The following is a 20,714-nucleotide window of genomic DNA, read 5'->3' on the forward strand; positions in this document are numbered from 1 at the left end:
CTTGGCCACCGTCACCATCACGTTAGTGCCGAAGACCTGGAACAAAAATAATCCCTTTCTCAGCTCTGTACACACATTTCACATCATATTAAACACCTGCACGTCATTATTCCTCTTACACCACAGTCACATCACACTCCATCACCTGAATTCTGCTTCACCCGTACCCCTCGGACTGTACACGTGTAAATGTAAAGCATGAGAGATGAACTGACCCAGAAGATGTCGTAGATGAACAGCCCCCCCAGCAGGATGCAGCCGGTACTGACGTTATTCAGGTGAAGTAGCTCCACTCCGTTCAGCGCAAACGCCAATCCGAATAGATTATTGGCCACCCAGTGCTGTCTCACACACACACACACACACACACCATTTCACTGCTAACAGCAAAGAGATTCCTGATTTACAGATACAACATAAAACAAACTATTTTACAAACTCTCGGTCATGTGTGATGTGAGGGAGAAGACGTGTGTGTGCGCGCGTTGCACCTTTTTCAGGATGTACCACACTCCCACCACGCTGCTGATTCCCAAACTAATCAGATCCTTCGTGTCAAATTCGTAGTTCACGATTTCTGAAAGAAAACCCGTTTTCAGTAAAATCTCATCGCAGGAGGACCGCGCCGGTGTTTTGTTAGCAACGCGCTAAAGGGTGATTAATATTTACCTCAGAACAGTGAAGCGTGGAGTCAGTGTTATTTAATACGTGAAGATAACGTGTGTATGTACAGTAACTCAATTACAGCGGAGAAGCGCTGCCGTGTTTACTGCGGACGCCGCGAGCCGCCATTTTGATCTGACCTCGGAGTTGAGATGGCGGCGACGAGTAGGAATTTCCAGGTGAGGGCGCGTTTACGTTTGCACAGGAAGTTAAAACACACACTACCAGTCAAAAGTTTAGACACATTCATTATTTATTTTTTTCCACATTTTAGAATAATAATAAAGTCATTAAAACTCTGGAGGAACACAAACGGAACTCTGGGAATTACGCTGTGATAAAAAATCCAAAATAAATCTAAATCATCCGGTATTTTAGCGTCTTCAAAGTCGACGCCCTTTTCGCCTGCAATTTGCAGAAATGTCTTCTGTTTGTTTTCTAATGAAAGAAACTAACACGTCGGCACGGTTATATTTCTGTCTGCGACACCGATGTCACACGTTTAAATCACACCTTCAGATCAAAAGCTTTTTAACATCATGAGAAACATTTCAGTCGAGTGTCCACAAACTTCTGACCTGTAGCGTATAGTCGAACGCAGCATGCTAACGCGAGATGTGGGGAAAGGGGCGGGGCTTCCAGGTAGGGCTGGGTGATATAACACCGATACTGTGCTGAACGACTACGCCGTACACGTTATGAGATACTGTAGTAATGGGGATGCAGCAGAAATGTTCAGAAACATTCACCTTCTCTGTTCTCTCCTGAACCCTGAGTGAAGAGCAGCTGGAACTGTTTACTCGGCAGATTAGCAGGAAGAAACCTGCTCATGAAGGGACTGAACACAAACACAACACTTTATTAAGCAGGACATGTGTACAGACTTCAGTGTTCCGTCAGGGAGTGTAAATCAATCACACACACACACACACACACACACACACTCACCTCAGTGTGTGTGACAGAGCTAAAATCCCCAGTACGAAGAAGTACATGGATAACAGTAAGTTGATGTACTCCTGGGAGAAAATCTAGGAAATAAAAACAAGTAGCAGTATCATGACACGCTGCTGTGCGGCGGAATAATAATAATAATAATAATAATAAACAACAACAACAGTAATAATGGACATGGTTTTTATTTCTCTGCACATCAGGCTTTAGATCAGTGGTCCTCAACTCGTTCCTGAAGACTTCAGCTCCAACCATAACGGTGCTCCACCTGACCATCTAATTATCACCTTAAGACGTTCTTGATCAATAAAACAGGCGTGTTAGAGTTTGGTTGGAAATGAAACCTGCAGGAAGGAAGAACCAGCTGTGGACCTTAATGTAAAACAGGTAGAACCCAATCTTCTTTAATAGAAGCCTTTACTGGTCACGTATACATCACAGCACAGTGAAATTCATTTTTGGGGTCAGAGTGCAGGGTCAGCCGTGATACAGCGCCCCCTGGAGCAGAGAGGGTTAAGGGCCTTGCTCAAGGGCCCAACAGTGGCAGCTTGGCAGTGCTGGGGCTTGAACCCCCGACCTTCTGATCAGTCACCCAGAGCCTTAACCATTCAGCCTGCCCCAATATATTTTGATTATTACCTAGTTGATGGTGATGAAGTGAGTAATAAAGCTTTATTTATAAAGCACCTTGTAAAACAACGTTTACAAAGTGCTTTACATAAACAAATAAAAGCTTGCACATAAAATCCAGTATGGAAGTGAACTGGTTTGAGGAAAAGCCCCAGTGAGAGGGCTGAGAGACTGTAACGTGGTGAGTGAATGAACTGCATGGAGGTCAGGGAGAGAGGTCCACAGTTTAGGCTCACAATGACTAAAGACAGACTCCCCGAGTCTCAGGTGCATTCTGGGTAAAACCAGCAGGTTGCAGTTGGATGGAGTAAGTGATCTAGCAGGAGGATATTTAGTGATCATATTACACAGGTGTGCAGAGCATTTCAAAATAAATCAGAGGATTTTAAACTCAGTTCTGTAAGACACGGGTAGGCAGTGAAGCGGTGCAAGTGCCGGAGTGATCCGATTCTTCAGTCTAGTACGGGTCAGCACTCGTGCAGATGCATCCTGAACTCTTTGTAAGTGTGTAATGGAGCTCGTGGGTAAGCCACCGAAACACTGCAGCAGTACTCGAGTCTAGACGCAAGAAGTGCATGCATGAGTCTCTCACTGTCTGTGGGGGAGAGAACATCACCTGCTTTAGAGGTGTTACGAAGGTGATCTGCTCTTTTACTGTCAAACACGATCCCTCAACTCTTAACGCAGTCATTAGCCTTGCGAGACAAGGAGTCCAGATATGGCATAATGAACTTTCTCTGTGCATCAAGTACCTCTGTCTTGTCTTTATTTAGCTGCAGAAAGATCTGTGCCATCCACAAGTTTATGCTCTCTACGCAGTTTACAAGCGTGCTAATCGACTTGTAGTCATCTGGTGCAAGTGAGAGATAGAGTTGCAGGTCATCTGCATACTGATGGGAGGAGATGTTATATCGATTAATTACACCAGCTAATGGCAGCATATATAAATTAAATAACATAACGGACCCAACATTGAGCCTTGGGGAACACCACAAGATATCTGGAGGTGCGTGTACCCAGTGCAACATAATATTCCCTGCCACTTAAGTAAGATTTAAACCAATCTAGGACTAGGCCTGATAAGCAGGTGATGATGATGATGTCATTGCTCACCTTGAAGAAGAGATAGAGTCCAAACAGTGTGCAGCTGGCGATGATGGGGAAACGAGCGGCATCTCTGCTAGTGATGGTCTCAGGCATGTCTGAAGCGTTCTATTACACACACACACAAAGTTCTCATACGCGTTCTCAAAAGCATTTTGTTTGTTACTGCAGTTCAGAATATCTCCACTAGGGGGTATTGATGTATTAACATTCTTAACGCTTTTTTTTTTACTGTAGCTATTCTTTATCACACAAACAGGAAGTCAGAAACAAACTGATCAGTGTCCGATGGAGTTATATATACGCCATGATTAAAATAGCTAGCTAATCATGTGTTTACTTCCTGTAAGTAAAACGCTGGTGTACACTCGTGTGAAAGTTGCAGCGTTTCAGAATTAAGAATAAGAAACGGATGATTTAGGTCACATGACTGAAGCTCTCTGTGTTTGGAGATGTAGTGCACTACAGCGTGTGGAGGAAACATACTGCACTTATACACGGAGTAGGACGGTAAAGATGAGGAAGTTTCCCCAGCACTACACAGATCTTAATACAAACAGAGCATTGTGGGATATCAGGAGCATCATGAATATTCATTACCAGGACTTCAGACACACGATTTGTTAAACAGCGTGGGTTTGGATGGACAGATAATAAACACAGCTATCTAGCATTAGTGTACAAACAGCACAGTGGTACTTTATACACCTTTGAATTAATAATTTCTTATTTTTAAAAAAAATGACATTACTACAATCTGTCTACATTAGCATCGCTGCAAAGGTTAACCTGCTAGCTATACGTTCCTACAGCAGTCAAAGTTGGATTTTCTGTTTACTAACGATCCATTCTATGCTTAATTAAAAAAAAAAGATTAAGGGCGGAGCTACAGGTCACCTCAGACTGTGATGTTAATAAGGCTATCAAAATGCATATGCAAATTATTAGCAGAAGGTGATTGGGTACGCGGAAACTTTCAGCTGCAAAACCTGTCAGCTAAGCTAGCTAGCTAGCTAGCTAACTAACATAGCTAATGTTAGCAATGGTCAGAGGGTGGTTGTCATGGCAACATTATGTGTAACATATACATCGTGAGAGGTTTCAATGAAATCGATTAGAAAATGAAATCCCTCTCTCTAATGTGAACTAGTTTACTGCCAATTAACTACCAGGCTAATCGGCTAAAGCTAGTGATGCTAACGATGACAGGAGGACGGTCTGTAATTTGCATATCATGTATATTCATATTTCCTTCAGACGCTGTAGAGCCACATGTCATCAGGTTTAGAAACAATGTGAAAGAATTTCCATGCGCCATTATTAAATTAGTTTCAAATTAATGCCATTTTAATCTAATTCATTAATTAATTAATAAACGTTGTGCCTTGTAACATAAATGAGATGTTTAATGCAAATATCACTAAATACATCTCATTCCAAGCCTTGTGTAAATCCATAATTACCATTTATTTACTTATAATGGATCTGTAGTGTAATTTTTTTTATATAGTTTATGGGGTGTGTGATTGGAGTTGAAGACTGAGGAAGAATAAAGTGAGGGAATAACTCCCGTCCTGCCATCTGGTGCAGTGATGTGCATGAATGTGTCCAAGCGCAGGAACAGGAATCAATAATAATATTCCTATTTAATATGGAGGTTTTTATGAGTTCATAAAAAGGGAATAAAGTGCTGACAGTTTCATTAAATAATAACGAGAGAGAGAGAGAGAGAGCGAGCGAGCATTCTCCTCATCTCAGATAAACACATCTTTAACTCTCAGGCCTACAGCTGTGAAACCCCCACCACCATCATCATCATCATCATCATCATCATGATGAAGGTTCTGATTATAATAATATAAATATGATGATGATTATGGTGGTGATGAAGGTGGACTCGCCTTGCTCTTGGAGCTGCTGACGGATCTCAGAGCTCCGAAGAAGATGGGCAGCAGGGCCATGAGCACCAGACTGCCGTACGCCAGCGCTGTTCCCTCGGCTGTAGCTACGAAGCGGCCCGCGGTTCCGTTCCCAGTGTCGGTTCCGTTCTCGGTGCTGTTCAGGCCGTCCAGCGGCAAAGCGGAACCCTGCTCCACATCAGCCATCGCGATAGAGGATCAGAACCAAGAGGAAAACAATCCCGGAGCTGAAGAAGAGAGGGAGAGAAGGACGGAGAGTGGAGTAACTAACACAATAACACGATTCTCATCCAGAACCTGCTGCTTTCCGGCTCTCATAAGGCCACGTTTCCCTAACACTGCGTCTGTCCGGGAAACTGAGCAGCTTCTTCTTCCTCACTGCGGAAATAAATCCGCTGAGCAGGAGCAGTGACGCTGTAACACTGACACCTCGCGGCGTGGAGGAGAAGCGCTATAGCAATCTCGATCTCAAAGTTTCAAATCAGATTTTATCGGTCAGTATGGAAGCCCTTCAGATAGCAAGGAGACGTTGATTCAGTGTTGAAATTCCATCAGAATCATCATTTTGGTTGAGCTTGAATATTCAGTGCTAAATAATATTGAATCGATGTTGATAATTCATTGCTTCTCAATGTTGAAAAGACAAACAGTGAATCAATGTTGATTTTTGATCAGCTTCATTTCCCAACTGGCGGGGTTTAGATTTAACGTCAATCCATCCGTCCCCTCATTCAACACAACGCATATCGATTGGGTGCAATATAACGAGCATATTCACGCTCCTCAGAGGATGAATCCTGTTCATTTTGGGACCTCCTGACTCTTCCCTCTAGTTGAACAAATATTGATTTCATGTCCATCTCGATCTATGTGTCATCGTTGAAATTACATTATTTCAGGGTGTAAACCTGATGAAAAATCAATCAATATTACATTTCAAATTTCAACATTGATTCAGTGATAGTTTGGTTGATGCGTTAACATTGATTCAGTGTTGATTCAGTGTTGGTCTGCTATCTGGGTCGTTTCCGCAATGAAGAAAAAATACTTAATTTCTCACGTCAGAATTTTTTTTCTTGCAATTCAGACCTCCACTTGACTTTTACTGAGTTACAAACAATTCACCAACAAAAGCTGACACAAAAGCCAACAAAAGCTGACACAATGCTGACACATTGAATGCAATACAATGCTGACACATTGAATTGTCTATGAATTGGCTATATACAGTACGAACAACACTCATCCGCTAGCCAAGACGAGGAAAACCAGACGCTAGCACGCTCCGTACCTGAAGTTAGTCACATTTCAAGTGGACGTCTAAACTGCATGAAAGCTGTCAGAATTGTGAAAGTCAGAAATCGCACTGACCTTTTTTTATTATTATTTTTCTCCATGGCAGAAACGGGCTTCCATCGGTCGCACACGTAACCATACACAGTACGACGTGCAGTCAAATGATTTTTTCAACTGTCCGTGACATAAAATTTCATTTACATAAACCAGAATGTTATTGTATACAGGTTGAAAGGGAAGAATATCTAAGTTAAATATACAGCATATAAAAGAAAGGTGGCCTGAACAGTCTGACTATATTTGGGATATGTGTGCAGTAGTTTGTGCAATACAATGCTGACACATTTATAATAAATATTTATAAATATGGGGTAATATGGGTATATAAACAGGAATGTGGTCAGTGTGGGTGTTGTGTAAACAAGTCCAAGCTCTAGTCCTAGGTGTTGTCCTGGTTGAGGAACCGAATGGCCTGTGGGAACAAGCTCCTCATTCTCTCTGTTGGCCTTTAGGGAGCAGAAGCAGAGGTCCTGAAGAGGAGTCCGCTGAGGTCCTTCACTCTCCTCCTGGCCTTGGTCAAGCATAGCTTGCTGTAGACGGACTGCAGGTCAGGGAGCTCGGTGCAGATGTTGCGCTCAGCTGATTGCACCATCCTCTGGAGAGCCACTTATCCTGCTCTCAATCACAATCTAAGCTTTATTACTGTTCTGCAGACTGTACAGAGAAATGAATAGTGAACCCTATAAAAACATTAAAAAAAAGATACTTAGGTACATAAAGAACTTGTAAACATGAGTTGGAAACCCAATGTACCCCAAGCAGTGATTGTTGGGCCCAAGCACCAAGAGTGCAGCAGTGTCTGTTACATTAGCTACTAGCATTAGTATTAGCATGTGGATGTTACACCACATCACTGAACCTCCATGTGAAATTTCAACCACACTGCATGATGTACAGTGGAATTATGCCACACTTCCTGTTTTCATAGAATGACATTAATTGATTCCATGGCAACACCATTTAAACTACACAATATGACCAAAAGTATGTGCACCCCTCACCATCACTCCCAAAATGTGGTTCTTCCCCAAACTGTTACCACAAAGTCCGAAGCACTCAATTGTATAGAACGTCTCTGTACACTGTAGCTTTACAGTTTCCCCTAAGAACTAAGAGGAACCCAAACACTCTTCCAGCACGACACACAGTGCACAAAGCGAGCTCCAAGAAGACGTGGTGTGTGAAGGTTGGAAGAAGGTAGAAGAACTCGAGTGTCCTGTACAGAGCCCTGACCTCGACCCCACTGAACACCTTTAGGATGAACTGGAACTGGAGTCTCCTCACATCACCTGACCTCAACCTCACTAACGCTCTTGTAGCTGAATGATCACTAATCCCCAAAGGCAAGGCTCAAAATCGCCACAGTCACACCCCAAAATCTAGTGGAAAACCTTCCCAGAAGAGTGGAGGAGGTTATCATAACAGTAAAGGGGGAATAAATCTGAAATGCGATGTTCGACAAGCACATATGGGTGTGATGGTCAGGGGTGCACATACTTTTGAACATATAGTGTTTAAAAATTGTATCATCAGAGACATTTTGTCATCATGCGGACCAAGATTGGGGTTTGAATCTGATAAACTAGATAGGAGGAGTATTTAAAAGTTTGGTACATGTCAAAATACACAGAATCCAAATTGTCCGACTTCCTGTTGGACTGAGTTAATGTATGTATGTGATTGTGAAGAAGACCCGTATACACGTAGGTAAAACTGGATGAATATATTTAAGAATCTGTGTGAATATGTAGGGACCTTGTTTTATTTTGATTAATATAAACTCATCCTTTATACATGTGCCTACATCTGGATATTTTTTTATTTCTATAGTCTATATTGTGCACTCAGTGTACACTACAGTATGACGGCGAGTTATACAGACAGTTAACAGACTCCTCCGGTATTTACCACACATTAAACATGTCTAATCTCAGTACAGTCAGCATTACTGTTGTTTAAGACTTCATTATATGGACAAGTGAACACGGACAAATGATAATTTAATACATTAATATTCTACATAAACGCCAGTTCAGCATTAACAACACTTAGCAGATCATGTAAAGTCATTTGCAAGTCGTGAAAGAGATTAAAATGTTAGTAGAGATGTTAATAAGATCAGTAGTCTCAATATTGAATCAAAACAATATATTTATTCTAAATTACATAATGGTAACCATAGCAACAGTATTTACTTTAGCTCACTTTACTAAAACAACCACCTTCATTACTATTATTATTATTATTATGATTATTATCCACCCATAATGCGTGTGAAGTAAACACGTGACGTCATGTGAAAAAAAGTGATCAAGTGTAAAAAAAATGAAATCCTCTGAAAAACGGTATGATCTTGAATGTAAATGTAAAACTGAGCTAAATATCAGCGCCAACATCATTATTGTGAGTTAATACATTTCAAATAAACCCAATAAAGTTTATGTTGAAGTGTGCTTCTAGTGCAGCTTCTGTATCACATTACAGACTGAGTTGAAATACAGAGAACTAACACCATGTAATCCTACAGTATCTGCTCAGTGCAGGCACAGAGCTAGAGGGTGCCAATACTTTGTGCAGAGTAGTAGTTGGACTACAGTCAATAATTAGACAACTAAACAATAGAAAGTGACCCGAATGTATAAAATAAGTCGTGTGTGTGTGTGTGTGTGTGTGTGTGTGTGCCGATAGATGGCGTCAGTGAGTGAGAGTAAAACTTTAACAGAAGCTCTGTGTGTGTGTGTGTGTGTGTGTGTGTGTGTGTGTGTGTGTGTGTGTGTGTGTGTGACTGCTTCAGGGTGAAGTGAATAACACGAGTGTGTGTGTGTGTGTGTGTGTGTGTGAGAGAGAGAGAGAGAGAGATGGGAGACACGGCGCGAGACCCGCACATCTCTCCGGTAAAGAACTTCGTGGCCGGTGGAGTCGGGGGCGCGTGCCTGCTGTTCGCCGGACATCCGCTCGATACCATCAAGGTGAGAGAGAGAGAGAGAGAGAGAGAGATGTACAAACTTTATCACATTACACAAAACACAGTGACAGGACTGCACAACACACACACACACACACGCACACACAACTGCATTTTTAATAATAATAATAATAATAATAATAATAATAATAATAATAATAATAATGATTACTATACTGTGCGTACATATAGACAGGGCCGTTTCTGGCCATTTTGGTGCCCATCATCAGGAACATCAGGTTTGCCCTTTACCCCTTGTAGTAATCACGTGATGCAGGTTGTAATAGTGCTGATCAGTATGGTGTAATCGTAGTCGCACAAGCTGAAAGGAGTAAAGAACTGTCTGATGTGTGAAGCTTCACCTGAAACTGGTGTGAAAGAGGAATAATATGGAACAAACCATCACTAAACAGTGTGTGTGTGTGTGTGTGTGTGTGTGTGTGGGTGGGGGTGGGGGGGGGGGGGTGAACTGAATGGATTGTAATGTGGTCTCAACCAAAACAGCACTTCTTCTAATATTTTTTGAGTGCACTTTTAGTTTTGTTCTAATTTTAATTAGGCCTTAATTAACACTTAAAGCAGCTGCACTGTTTAAACTGAGTTTTACCCACTTTGTCTGAACAGTTTTGATCATCAGCGATAATAATATTATAATTTTTTTGTGCCAGGTTTCTTTTGGGTCACTTTATTGACAGAAGTGTGAGTAACAGATCGTCCCCACGCCGTCTCACTCCCTGAAGAGCTTCTTCTTATCAGCTCGGCCATGTTTGCTTTGTGTTTGTGAGCTCGTGTCTTATCAGTGTGTTCAGCGTGATACAGCTCTTACTGTTCCACTGACACAAATATCGTGAATAACTGAATCTCTAGAACTCTGTATGTGTTCCTGTTCTCACAGGTTCGCCTTCAGACGCAGCACAAAGCCTCGTGCAGTCAGAAAGTGCTGTACACAGGAACGCTCGACTGCTTCCGGAAGACTCTGTCCAGAGAGGTTCCAGTATATTATTCATGATTTATAGCATTTCGATCAATTATTTGTGTGTAATTACAAATGTGTTAAACTGTTGTATCATATCTATTGATGAATCGCTGGTGGATAAGAATAACTCACTAATTAGTTCACTAGTGCGTTTTAAATCTATATATATATTTCAGTTTCATCTGCCTGACATGACTTTATGAAATTAAATTAATTTAAGAATAAAATTACAAAAAAAAAATTTTTTTTTTCTTTTTCTTTTTTTTTCTTCCATCTCTAGATTATTGGTGTACAAACTAAATAAAATCAAAGTAAATAAATAAGTAAATATGCAGTTCCGGGTTTGAACACTGGGAGTCACTGTGACATTAAAAACTAAATCTAAACATGAAATGGCTTCCAGTCTGCGTCTCAGTAAAACTACCTGAATTCTTCATTCAAATACTACTACTATTCATAATAAATAAAGTTGAAATACAACTCCAAATTCTTCACTGTAGTTAAAGTTAAAAAAAAAGTATGAACTCGTACTTTTATTTACTGTGTTAAAGTAAAATAAGAAGAAAAATTCACAAAAGAATGAACACACAGCAGTTTTAGTTCCTGATGTGAAAGTAGTGCTTTTCTCACCACAGAACCCAGGAACAGTGGAGAATTTTAGTTAAAGCTAAGTAACAAGAGCTAACAACGGCTTTATTCCTTATCTATTCAAAGCTAGTTAGCTAGCATGATGATAATAACTCTGCTATGCTAACTGTTAGCTGTGGAAGCCGCCATGATGAATACAAAGTGAATAGGTTGCAGTGATGGGTGGTGATTAGGTCTCATTCTTGTTTTCAGAGCTGGGTTTGGTTTTTTTTAGGAACGTAGATCTGAAATAATTCTGCTTTATTAACAGCCACTTCTGCCTTTGTCTAAGCATGAACAAGGATAGTTTCATTCAGTCTGATGTTCATGTTCCTGAACTTGTGGGCTCTACACCATGGCTACAGAGGAAGCTGATCTTGTGTCATTTCTCATCCTCTCCTCATCACTTTCTCTATCTCTCCTCCACGGATTCTCCGGGCCGTAGGGAGTGTTGGGTCTGTATAAAGGAATGGGAGCGCCGCTGGCCGGAGTGGCTCCAATGATGGCCGTCAGCTTCTTCGGATTTGGACTCGGGAAGCAGCTGCTCCAGAGCGACCCGTCAGTCCCGATCACGTCAGTATGAAGGAGAGACACTCAGTAGAGATGGAGGAGATTAGGAGGAGAGCACAGGGGTGGAGACGAGCTGTAACGAAGAGACAGAGCTCTGTGGCATAAAGAGAAGTTATTAAAAACAGGAGGAATTTAAAGACATGCCTTCATATTTATCTGTCTCTTTTTGTGTTCCTACAAAGCCTTGGTTTTTAAAAAGAGATAATGAAATGAACAGAATCTAAAAGCTTGACTGTGTTTACATTTTGCAGAAATATTGTCTTGTACTCGATTATTGAGGTTTATGTTCTGTTTCACTACAAAGGAAATCCTGTGTATTTATTATTGAATAAAAGGAAATCCTTGTGTTTTATTATTAAAGTATTTTAATAATAAGCGTGTGTAACTTTTGTGTGTTTACATTAACTTCACATCCTCAAACAGAAATATCTGTAATAAAACACTTCAGCTTTAACCTCCTACTCTCACTCCTGCACCTGGTTCCTGTGTTTCAGCTCCGCACAGACGTTCCTGGCCGGAACGTTAGCCGGAGTTTTCACTACAGTGATTGTGGCTCCAGGAGAGAGGATCAAGTGTCTGCTTCAGGCAAGAACACACACACACACACACACACACACACACACACACACACACACATATACACACACAGGGGCTTCGTCTGCCCAAGCTGGGGTTTAGTCTACCCATGCAGGGGCTTTGTCTGCCCAAGCAGGGGCTTCATCTGCCCAAGCAGGGGTTTAGTCTGCCCATGCAGGGGCTTTGTCTGCCCAAGCAGGGGCTTCGTTTGCCCAAGCAGGGGTTTCGTCTGCCCAATCAGGGGCTTCGTTTGCTCAAGCAGGGGCTTCATCTGCCCAAACAGGTTTTTAGTCTGCCCATGCAGGGGCTTCGTCTGCCCAAGCAGGGGCTTTGTCTGCCCAAGCAGGTTTTTAGTCTGCCCATGCAGGGGCTTCGTCTGCCCAAGCAGGGGCTTTGTCTGCCCAAGCAGGTTTTTAGTCTGCCCATGCAGGGGCTTCGTCTGCCCAAGCAGGGGCTTCATCTGCCCAAGCAGGTTTTTAGTCTGCCCATGCAGGGGCTTTGTCTGCCCAAGCAGGGGCTTTGTCTGCCCAAGCAGGTTTTTAGTCTGCCCATGCAGGGGCTTCGTCTGCCCAAGCTCAGGTTTCATCTGCCCAAGCAGGGGCTTCATCTGCCCAAGCAGGAGCTTTGTCTGCCCAAGCAGTTGTTTCATCTGTGCAACCAAGGGCTTTATCTGCCCAAGCAGGGGCTTCAATTCAATTCAATTCAGTTTTATTTGTGTAGCGCTTTTTACAATGGTCATTGTCTCAAAGCAGCTTTACAGAAACATATAAACACAGGATAGAGATTTTAAATATATGAGTTTATCCCTATTGAGCGAGCCGGTGGCGACGGTGGTGAGAAAAAACTCCCTAAGATGTTAAGAAGAAGAAACCTTGAGAGGAACCCGACTCAGAAGGGAACCCGTCCTCATCTGTGTAACAACAGATAGTGTGAAAGTAAAGGAAAGTTCATTATGGTTTAATATGAAGTCTGTTTGTTGAACTAGTCCACTGTTCAGAGGAGATCCGAGTGCAAAACTGCATGTGGTAATTGCAGTCCGGGGACCTTAGAAGCAAGTAGAAGTAGTCCCAGCAACCACAGTGAGTGTGTCCATCTGGAACTGGAGTTGACGAGAGCTCCATCCAGAGGTAGGGCATCCGAACTGTTCAGGCAGGTCCGGAAAGCAGAAAGGATCAGGATCTCTAGTGCCTCCATAAAATTGTGTGTGGCTCGGCAGAAGCAGAGAGGGAGAGAAGAGATTATTAGGACTGTGCTTAGCGTAACAGAAAGTCTAGTCAGGGTAGGCTTGAGTAAACAAATATGTTTTCAGCCTGGACTTAAACACTGAGACTGTGTCTGAGTCCCGAACACTAATTGGAAGACTGTTCCATAACTGTGGGGCTCTATAAGAGAAAGCTCTTCCCCCTGCTGTAGCCTTCACTATTCCAGGTACCAACAAATAGCCTGCACCTTTTAATGGAAGTAGGCGTGGCGGATCATAAAAGACCAAAAGTTCTCTCAGGTACTGTGGTGTGAAACCATTTACTGCTTTATAGGTCAATAATAGTATTTTATAATTAATGTGAGATTTCACTGGGAGCCAATGCAGTGTGGGTAAGATCGGGGTGATGTGGTCGTATCTTCTGGTTCTAGTTAGGACTCTAGCAGCTGCATTCTGGACTAACTGGAGTTTGTTTATGCTCCTACTGGAACATCCAGACAGTAAGGCATTACAGTAATCTAATCTAGAGGTGACGAAAGCATGAACTAGTATTTCTGCATCATGTAGTGACAATATATTTCTTATCTTAGAAATATTTCTGAGATGAAAGAAGACTATCCTAGTAATATTATCTACATGAGCATCAGATGATAGACTGGAGTCAATAATCACTCCAAGGTCTTTTACTGCTGCACATGATGACACAGAAAGTCCATCCAGAGTTACTGTGAGATCAGAAAGATTACTTCTAGCTACACGTGGTCCTAGTACAAGTTCTTCTGTCTTATCAGAATTAAGTAAAAGGAAGTTAATAATCATCCACCGTCTAATGTCCTTTACACATTCCTCAACTTTACTAAGCTGCTGTCTGTCCTCTGGCTTCGCTGAAACATACAGCTGTGTATCATCAGCATAACAGTGGAAGATAATTCCATGGTTACGAATAATTTGACCTAGAGGTAGCATATATAAAGTAAAAAGCAGAGGGCCTAAAACAGAACCTTGTGGAACACCAAATTTAACCTCGGTATGCGTGGAGAATTCACCATTTACATCTACGAACTGATAACGATCGGTCAGATAAGACCTGAGACAGGAGAGGACTGTTCCCTTAATGCAACAACATTTTCTAATCTATCAAGGAGAATAGTGTGATCTATAGTATCAAAAGCTGCACTAATGTCAAGTAACACAATCAAGGAGACACAACCCTGATCAGAGGTCAGTAGAAGGTCATTTGCCAAAACAGGGGCTTCGTCTGCCCAAGCAAAGGGTCCACCTGCCCAAACGGGCTTCATTTGGCCCGGCAGGGGCTTCGTCTGCCCAAGCAGGGGCTTCGTCTATCCCAAATAGGGGCTTTATTTTCCCAAGCAGAGGCTTCGTCTGCCCAAGCTAGGGTTTCATCTGCCCAAGCAGGGGCTTCATTTGCCCCGGCAGGGGCTTTGTCTGCCCAAGCAGTGGCTTCATCTGCCCAAGGAGGGGCTACGTCTGTCCAAGCTCGTGTTTCGTCTGCCCAAACTGGGGTTTCGTCTGCCCAAGCAGGGTTAAAATTTCCGCACGCTGAAGCGTTTTCTGTTCTTTCGTTCTAACCCTCTTCCTATCCAGTCTGTTGCATCACCTCACCAGAATGTTGTCCTGCTATTAGATTTGTCTGAGTTCTGTGCTTAGATTGGATTCTTCCTCACTTTAGAATAAAGCCTCAGTAAAACACTGTCCCACTGTGGATGACTTATACTCCAAAACAGGAATAAATTGATTTATGGTTTTTAGTGGTGTTTCTATCTGTGTGTGTGTGTGTGTGTGTGTGTGTGTGTGTTTTAGGTGCAGTCCATCAGCGGGCAGCTGAAATACGCCGGGCCGGTGGACTGTGCAGTGAAACTGTATAAACAGCACGGTATGCGCAGTGTGTATAAGGGAACTGTCCTCACTCTTATTAGAGGTACGTGTGTTGTATATTATAATAAGTTGTATTGTATGGTTGTGGATATTTATCTCGGGTCATGTGACCTCTCTCATGTTGTTTTGTTCTTTCAGATGTTCCTTCTACTGGTCTCTACTTTTTAACGTACGAATACCTCAAAAATGTCCTCACACCTGAGGGCGAGAGGTAAACACCACACTTCTTTATCTCCTAATAGTGGAGGCTTTACCACCATTTAATCCCTTTAACTGTCTTCTTCTCACTCACACACACACACACACACACACACACACACACACACACAATCAGTGTGGACCGACTCAGCACTCCGAGGATTCTTTTGGCCGGAGGAACTGCTGGAATCGTGAACTGGGCCGTCGCTCTTCCACCTGATGTCCTGAAATCCAATTTCCAGACAGGTGAGTTCATCTTTTCTTTATGTTAATAATTTATATATTTAATGTCCCTGTGAAATGCGCTGCGTTATTTGACGTGTTGATGTAATTTCCACTTAAACAGGAAGTCGGGGTGGGACATATCGAGTGGCTCCTCCTGCTTTTTAGATAGCCAATAGTGTTTAGCTTACCTTACAACCAGGAAACTTACAACTATTGGGGGCGGGACACTTCAGATTCTAGAGAGCATTTGATTGGTCAGAAAATCTGATGAGAAGCTGAAGTGCAGAATGATGTCATCAGAATTGTTGATCCGTATCAGTGGTAGAGAGAGACTGTGCATTTTGAATGCGTAAATCTTCTGAATTCATTGTTTTGGAGCGCATGAGCTTCTAGAGAACCTTAAGAATAACATATTCATACTAAAAGCCACAAAACTTCCATTTTGATTTCACGGCGGCTTTAAAGTTAATGTTAATATAAACCATTTAGCCTAAAGAGGTGCAGCTTTTCTGCACCAAACTCTGAGGTGATTGTGTACTTCAGGTGAGACGGGAGAGGTCTGTGTATCTGATTCTGGATTAGACTTTAATGTTGAATAAACTGGACCTTCTGATAATAAAAACAAAACAAATGCATGATGTAACAGATGTCAGCTGGAACTGATCTGATATTCAGTACCGGCATCAGGTCCATATCATCAGATCAAAGCTAAAAAAAACTAAATCTGATCCGATTTTGTAACAAATCTAGCTCGAAACTGCTTATAAAAAAACTTAAACAATACGTTTATATATTAAAAATAATAACAGGTACATTAATTACCATAGCAACAGTGAGTAACTACCTGTTTAGCAGTTTGGCACAGATCTGCACGGTGATGTTTCCAGTTTGAGTTGATTTGACTGAAATAGCTATAGTTTAGTGTAGTTTAGTGTAGTTTAATGTAGTTTAGTGTAGTTCATTGTAGTTTATTGTAGTTTAGTGTAGTTTAATGTAGTTTAATGTAGTTTATTGTAGTTTAATGTAGTTAATTGTAGTTTATTGTAGTTTAGTGTAGTTTAATGTAGTTTAGTGTAGTTTAGTGTAGTTTAATGTAGTTTAATGTAGTTTATTGTAGTTTAGTGTAGTTCATTGTAGTTTATTGTAGTTTAGTGTAGTTTAATGTAGTTTAATGTAGTTTATTGTAGTTTAGTGTAGTTAATTGTAGTTTAGTGTAGTTAATTGTAGTTAATTGTAGTTTATTGTAGTTTATTGTAGTTTAATGTAGTTAATTGTAGTTAATTGTAGTTTAGTGTAGTTAATTGTAGTTAATTGTAGTTTATTGTAGTTTAGTGTAGTTTAATGTAGTTTATTGTAGTTTCATGTAGTTTATTGCAGTTTAGTGTAGTTTATTGTAGTTTATTGTAGTTTAGTGTAGTTTAGTGTAGTTAATTGTAGTTTAGTGTAGTTAATTGTAGTTAATTGTAGTTTATTGTAGTTTAGTGTAGTTTAGTGTAGTTAATTGTAGTTTAGTGTAGTTTAGTGTAGTTAATTGTAGTTTAGTGTAGTTTAATGTAGTTTATTGTACTTTAGTGTAGTTTAGTGTAGTTAATTGTAGTTTAGTGTAGTTTAGTGTAGTTTATTGTAGTTTATTGTAGTTTAGTGTAGTTTAATGTAGTTGTTTAATGTAGTTTATTGTAGTTTAGTGTAGTTTAGTGTAGTTTAGTGTAGTTAATTGTAGTTTAGTGTAGTTTAATGTAGTTTATTGTACTTTAGTGTAGTTTATTGTAGTTTAGTGTAGTTTAGTGTAGTTAATTGTAGTTTAGTGTAGTTTATTGTAGTTTATTGTAGTTTAGTGTAGTTTAATGTAGTTGTTTAATGTAGTTCATTGTAGTTTAGTGTAGTTTATTGTAGTTTATTGTAGTTTATTGTAGTTTAGTGTAGTTTAATGTAGTTTATTGTAGTTTAGTGTAGTTAATTGTAGTTTAGTGTAGTTTAGTGTAGTTTATTGTAGTTTAGTGTAGTTAATTGTAGTTTAGTGTAGTTTAGTGTAGTTTATTGTAGTTTATTGTAGTTTAGTGTAGTTTAATGTAGTTGTTTAATGTAGTTCATTGTAGTTTAGTGTAGTTTATTGTAGTTTATTGTAGTTTATTGTAGTTTAGTGTAGTTTAATGTAGTTTATTGTAGTTTAGTGTAGTTAATTGTAGTTTAGTGTAGTTTAGTGTAGTTTATTGTAGTTTAGTGTAGTTAATTGTAGTTTAGTGTAGTTTAGTGTAGTTTATTGTAGCTTAATGTAGTTTAGTGTGGGTGCTGCTGGATGTGTTTCTTCCTGTAAGGTGGTGAAGCGTTGGAGGAGTTTAGACGCTCGGCTTAAGTTAAAAAGTCGCTTATTTTAGTAGTTTAAAACATCATGACATCATAAAACATCAGCTGTAACAGAAATAAGACAGTGTTTTCTTTTGTTTATGTTATAATCCGCCATGACATTTTTAGTGTCTCAGGTTTCGAAATAAAAAAAAGAATTATATATTTAACAATTTTTTTAACTAGTGTTTTTTTTTGAGGGAAGATGTGGGGCTTTTTGAATATTTTTTTTTTTTTACTTTTTTGCCTCATGCAGCATCCTAAACTGTGTAAATTGTGTATGTTCAGACATGATAATCTTTCCCTAAACATTTTGCCTTCAGTATGATAAATATTAGACTGAATGTTAATGCATTTTTGACATTATAAATGTAAATTTTTGTTTATTTTAGGCTTACTGTTGTAGCCTGAATGACAATCCATTTGCTTTTTAATTTGTCTTTAAAAATGTGTATATGTGTATAAATAATTTATGCATGAAAGGGTTCAATTAAGTTCTATAAATTATTTTTATTTACAAATAAACTATTATGGTGGGGGGCACGGGGGCTTAATGGTTAGCGCGCTTGCCTCACACCTCCAGGGCTGAGGGTTCGATTCCCACCGGGGGTTTCCTCCGGGTTCTCCGGGTTCTCCGGTTTCCTCCATCAGTCCAAAGACATGCATGGTAGGCTGATTGGCATGTCCAAAGTGTTCGTAGTGTATGAATGTGTGTGTGTGTGTGTGTGTGTGTGTGTGTGTGTGTGTGAGTGAGTGCCCTGTGATGGATGGCACCCTGTCCAGGGTGTACCCCGCCTTGTGCCCCGTGCTCCCTGGGATAGACTCCAGGTTCCCTGCGACCCTGAAGGATAAGTGGTGTAGAAAATGGATGGAATAAATTATTGTGTAAAATAGCAGAGAGAATATACAGTGTATTTACTTGTTTTACATTTAGAATGGAAATTTATGACATCACATCCAGACGTCTACTCCTCGCGCTCCTGCAGTAAAATCAGTCATGTGTATGTGTGGTGTTTATTAAAGCTGCTGACGGACGCTACTCGGGTTTAGCGGATGTTTTGCAAACGCTGCTGAGAGAAGAAGGAGCCCGAGGGCTGTATAAAGGCCTGAGTGCGGTCATGCTGCGAGCGTTTCCTGCTAACGCGGTGTGTGTTAAACGTCACACACACACACACACACCCACACACACACACACATACACACACACATACACACACTCACACCCTCACACACACACACACACACACACCCTCACACACACACACACACACACACACCCTCACACACACACACACACACACACACACACCCTCACACACACACACACACACACCCTCACACACACACACACACACACACCCTCACACACACACACACACACCCTCACACACACACACACACACACACACCCTCACACACACACACACACACACACACACCCTCACACACACACACACACACACCCTCACACACACACACACACACACACCCTCACACACACACACACACACACACCCTCACACACACACCCTTACACACTCATCTACATTGCCTTTTAATACTTCAGTATATCATTTACCCTGTGAGACTCTTAAACACTGAGTTCCACATATACAGCTTTGTCCTGTAGATGAATGGAGCTGGAGTTTACTGTAAAATGATGATCAGTGTTTATTTCACTATTTATTCCCTTATTGACTTAATGTGCTTTTATTAAATCTCTCACTTTGTGTTCTTTTGGTTCTCAGGCTTGTTTTTTGGGATTTGAAGTGGCTCTGAAGTGTTTAAACCGGCTCGCTCCAAACTGGTGACCTCTACACGACCTCTATATGACCTCTACACAACCGCACACTAACCGATTCTGCTAAAAAACAAACTCATAAAGCTGGAAATGATGACCTCAGATTTGACATCTTAAAGGAAGATTGCGTGAGGAAGGACATCCAGTGTAAAACCTGTACCATATCTATATGTGTGCAGTGGAAGGTGCTCTGCTGTGGCGAGCCCTAACACAAGCAGCTGAAAGAACATCAGCAACATTTATTATTATTTTATTTTTTATTATTATTAATCTTCAGTTTATTTAAAGTTAGCAGTTTTGGATGAATTTGTCCTTTCATTTCTTGCAGTAGCTCATGTTTCTGGGTAGGGATGAGCGATATATAGTGCAGATTTCTTTTGCTTTTGTGTATATCTTATAATAAATTTTTTCTGAAATGAAAACAAAATCTAAGATAAACAAAGGCAGCCCGAGTAAACACAAAATACAGTTTTTAAATGAAGGCGCAACTGGATCACGCAGCAAGACAATGATCCAAAGCGCAGGAGAATGTCCACATTATAATAAGATGTCAGACACTAGTTCAGTCCCTGAGCTTCACACTGAAGAGAATAATGTGTGTGTGTGTGTGTGTGTGTGTGTGTGTGTGTGTGTGTGTGTGTGTGTGTGTGTGAGAGAGAGAGAGATCTGCAGCAGAACAAGTGCTGAAGTGTTGGTGTTTAAAATTCTGA

The 20,714-nt window shown here is 40.8% G+C and overlaps 2 protein-coding genes across 5 annotated transcripts in view; one reads left to right on the forward strand and one right to left on the reverse strand.

The window, feature by feature from the left end:
- Positions 1-5,647, reverse strand: part of hm13 (histocompatibility (minor) 13) — a 14,091-nt gene extending 8,444 nt beyond the window's left edge. Inside the window, exons 1-8 of one of the 4 annotated variants that reach the window (XM_047160410.2) lie at positions 5,253-5,647; positions 3,361-3,459; positions 3,000-3,137; positions 1,612-1,694; positions 1,413-1,501; positions 492-577; positions 216-341; positions 1-36 (exon numbers count right to left, since the gene is read on the reverse strand). The exon at positions 1-36 is cut by the window's left edge and continues 22 nt beyond it. In XM_047160410.2, the coding sequence (XP_047016366.1) occupies positions 1-36; positions 216-341; positions 492-577; positions 1,413-1,501; positions 1,612-1,694; positions 3,000-3,137; positions 3,361-3,459; positions 5,253-5,456 (861 nt within the window). In that variant the 5' untranslated portion in view covers positions 5,457-5,647. The remainder of the gene's footprint in view (positions 37-215; positions 342-491; positions 578-1,412; positions 1,502-1,611; positions 1,695-2,999; positions 3,138-3,360; positions 3,460-5,252) is intronic. The other 3 variants (XM_017487940.3, XM_047160411.2, XM_017487941.3) reach the window with 3 other exon arrangements.
- A 3,754-nt stretch (positions 5,648-9,401) lies between these two features.
- On the forward strand, positions 9,402-20,306 carry si:dkey-150i13.2 (mitochondrial carnitine/acylcarnitine carrier protein). The gene is made up of 9 exons (XM_017487962.3): positions 9,402-9,595; positions 10,487-10,579; positions 11,640-11,767; positions 12,259-12,349; positions 15,363-15,480; positions 15,576-15,648; positions 15,772-15,881; positions 19,227-19,348; positions 19,952-20,306. Exons 1-9 carry the CDS (start codon positions 9,485-9,487, stop codon positions 20,012-20,014), a joined length of 909 nt encoding a protein of 302 aa, XP_017343451.1. The 5' UTR covers positions 9,402-9,484; the 3' UTR covers positions 20,015-20,306.
- The last annotated feature ends 408 nt before the right edge of the window (positions 20,307-20,714 follow it).

Source organism: Ictalurus punctatus, chromosome 15, assembly GCF_001660625.3.
Source record: "Ictalurus punctatus breed USDA103 chromosome 15, Coco_2.0, whole genome shotgun sequence".
Lineage (NCBI taxonomy): Eukaryota > Metazoa > Chordata > Actinopteri > Siluriformes > Ictaluridae > Ictalurus > Ictalurus punctatus.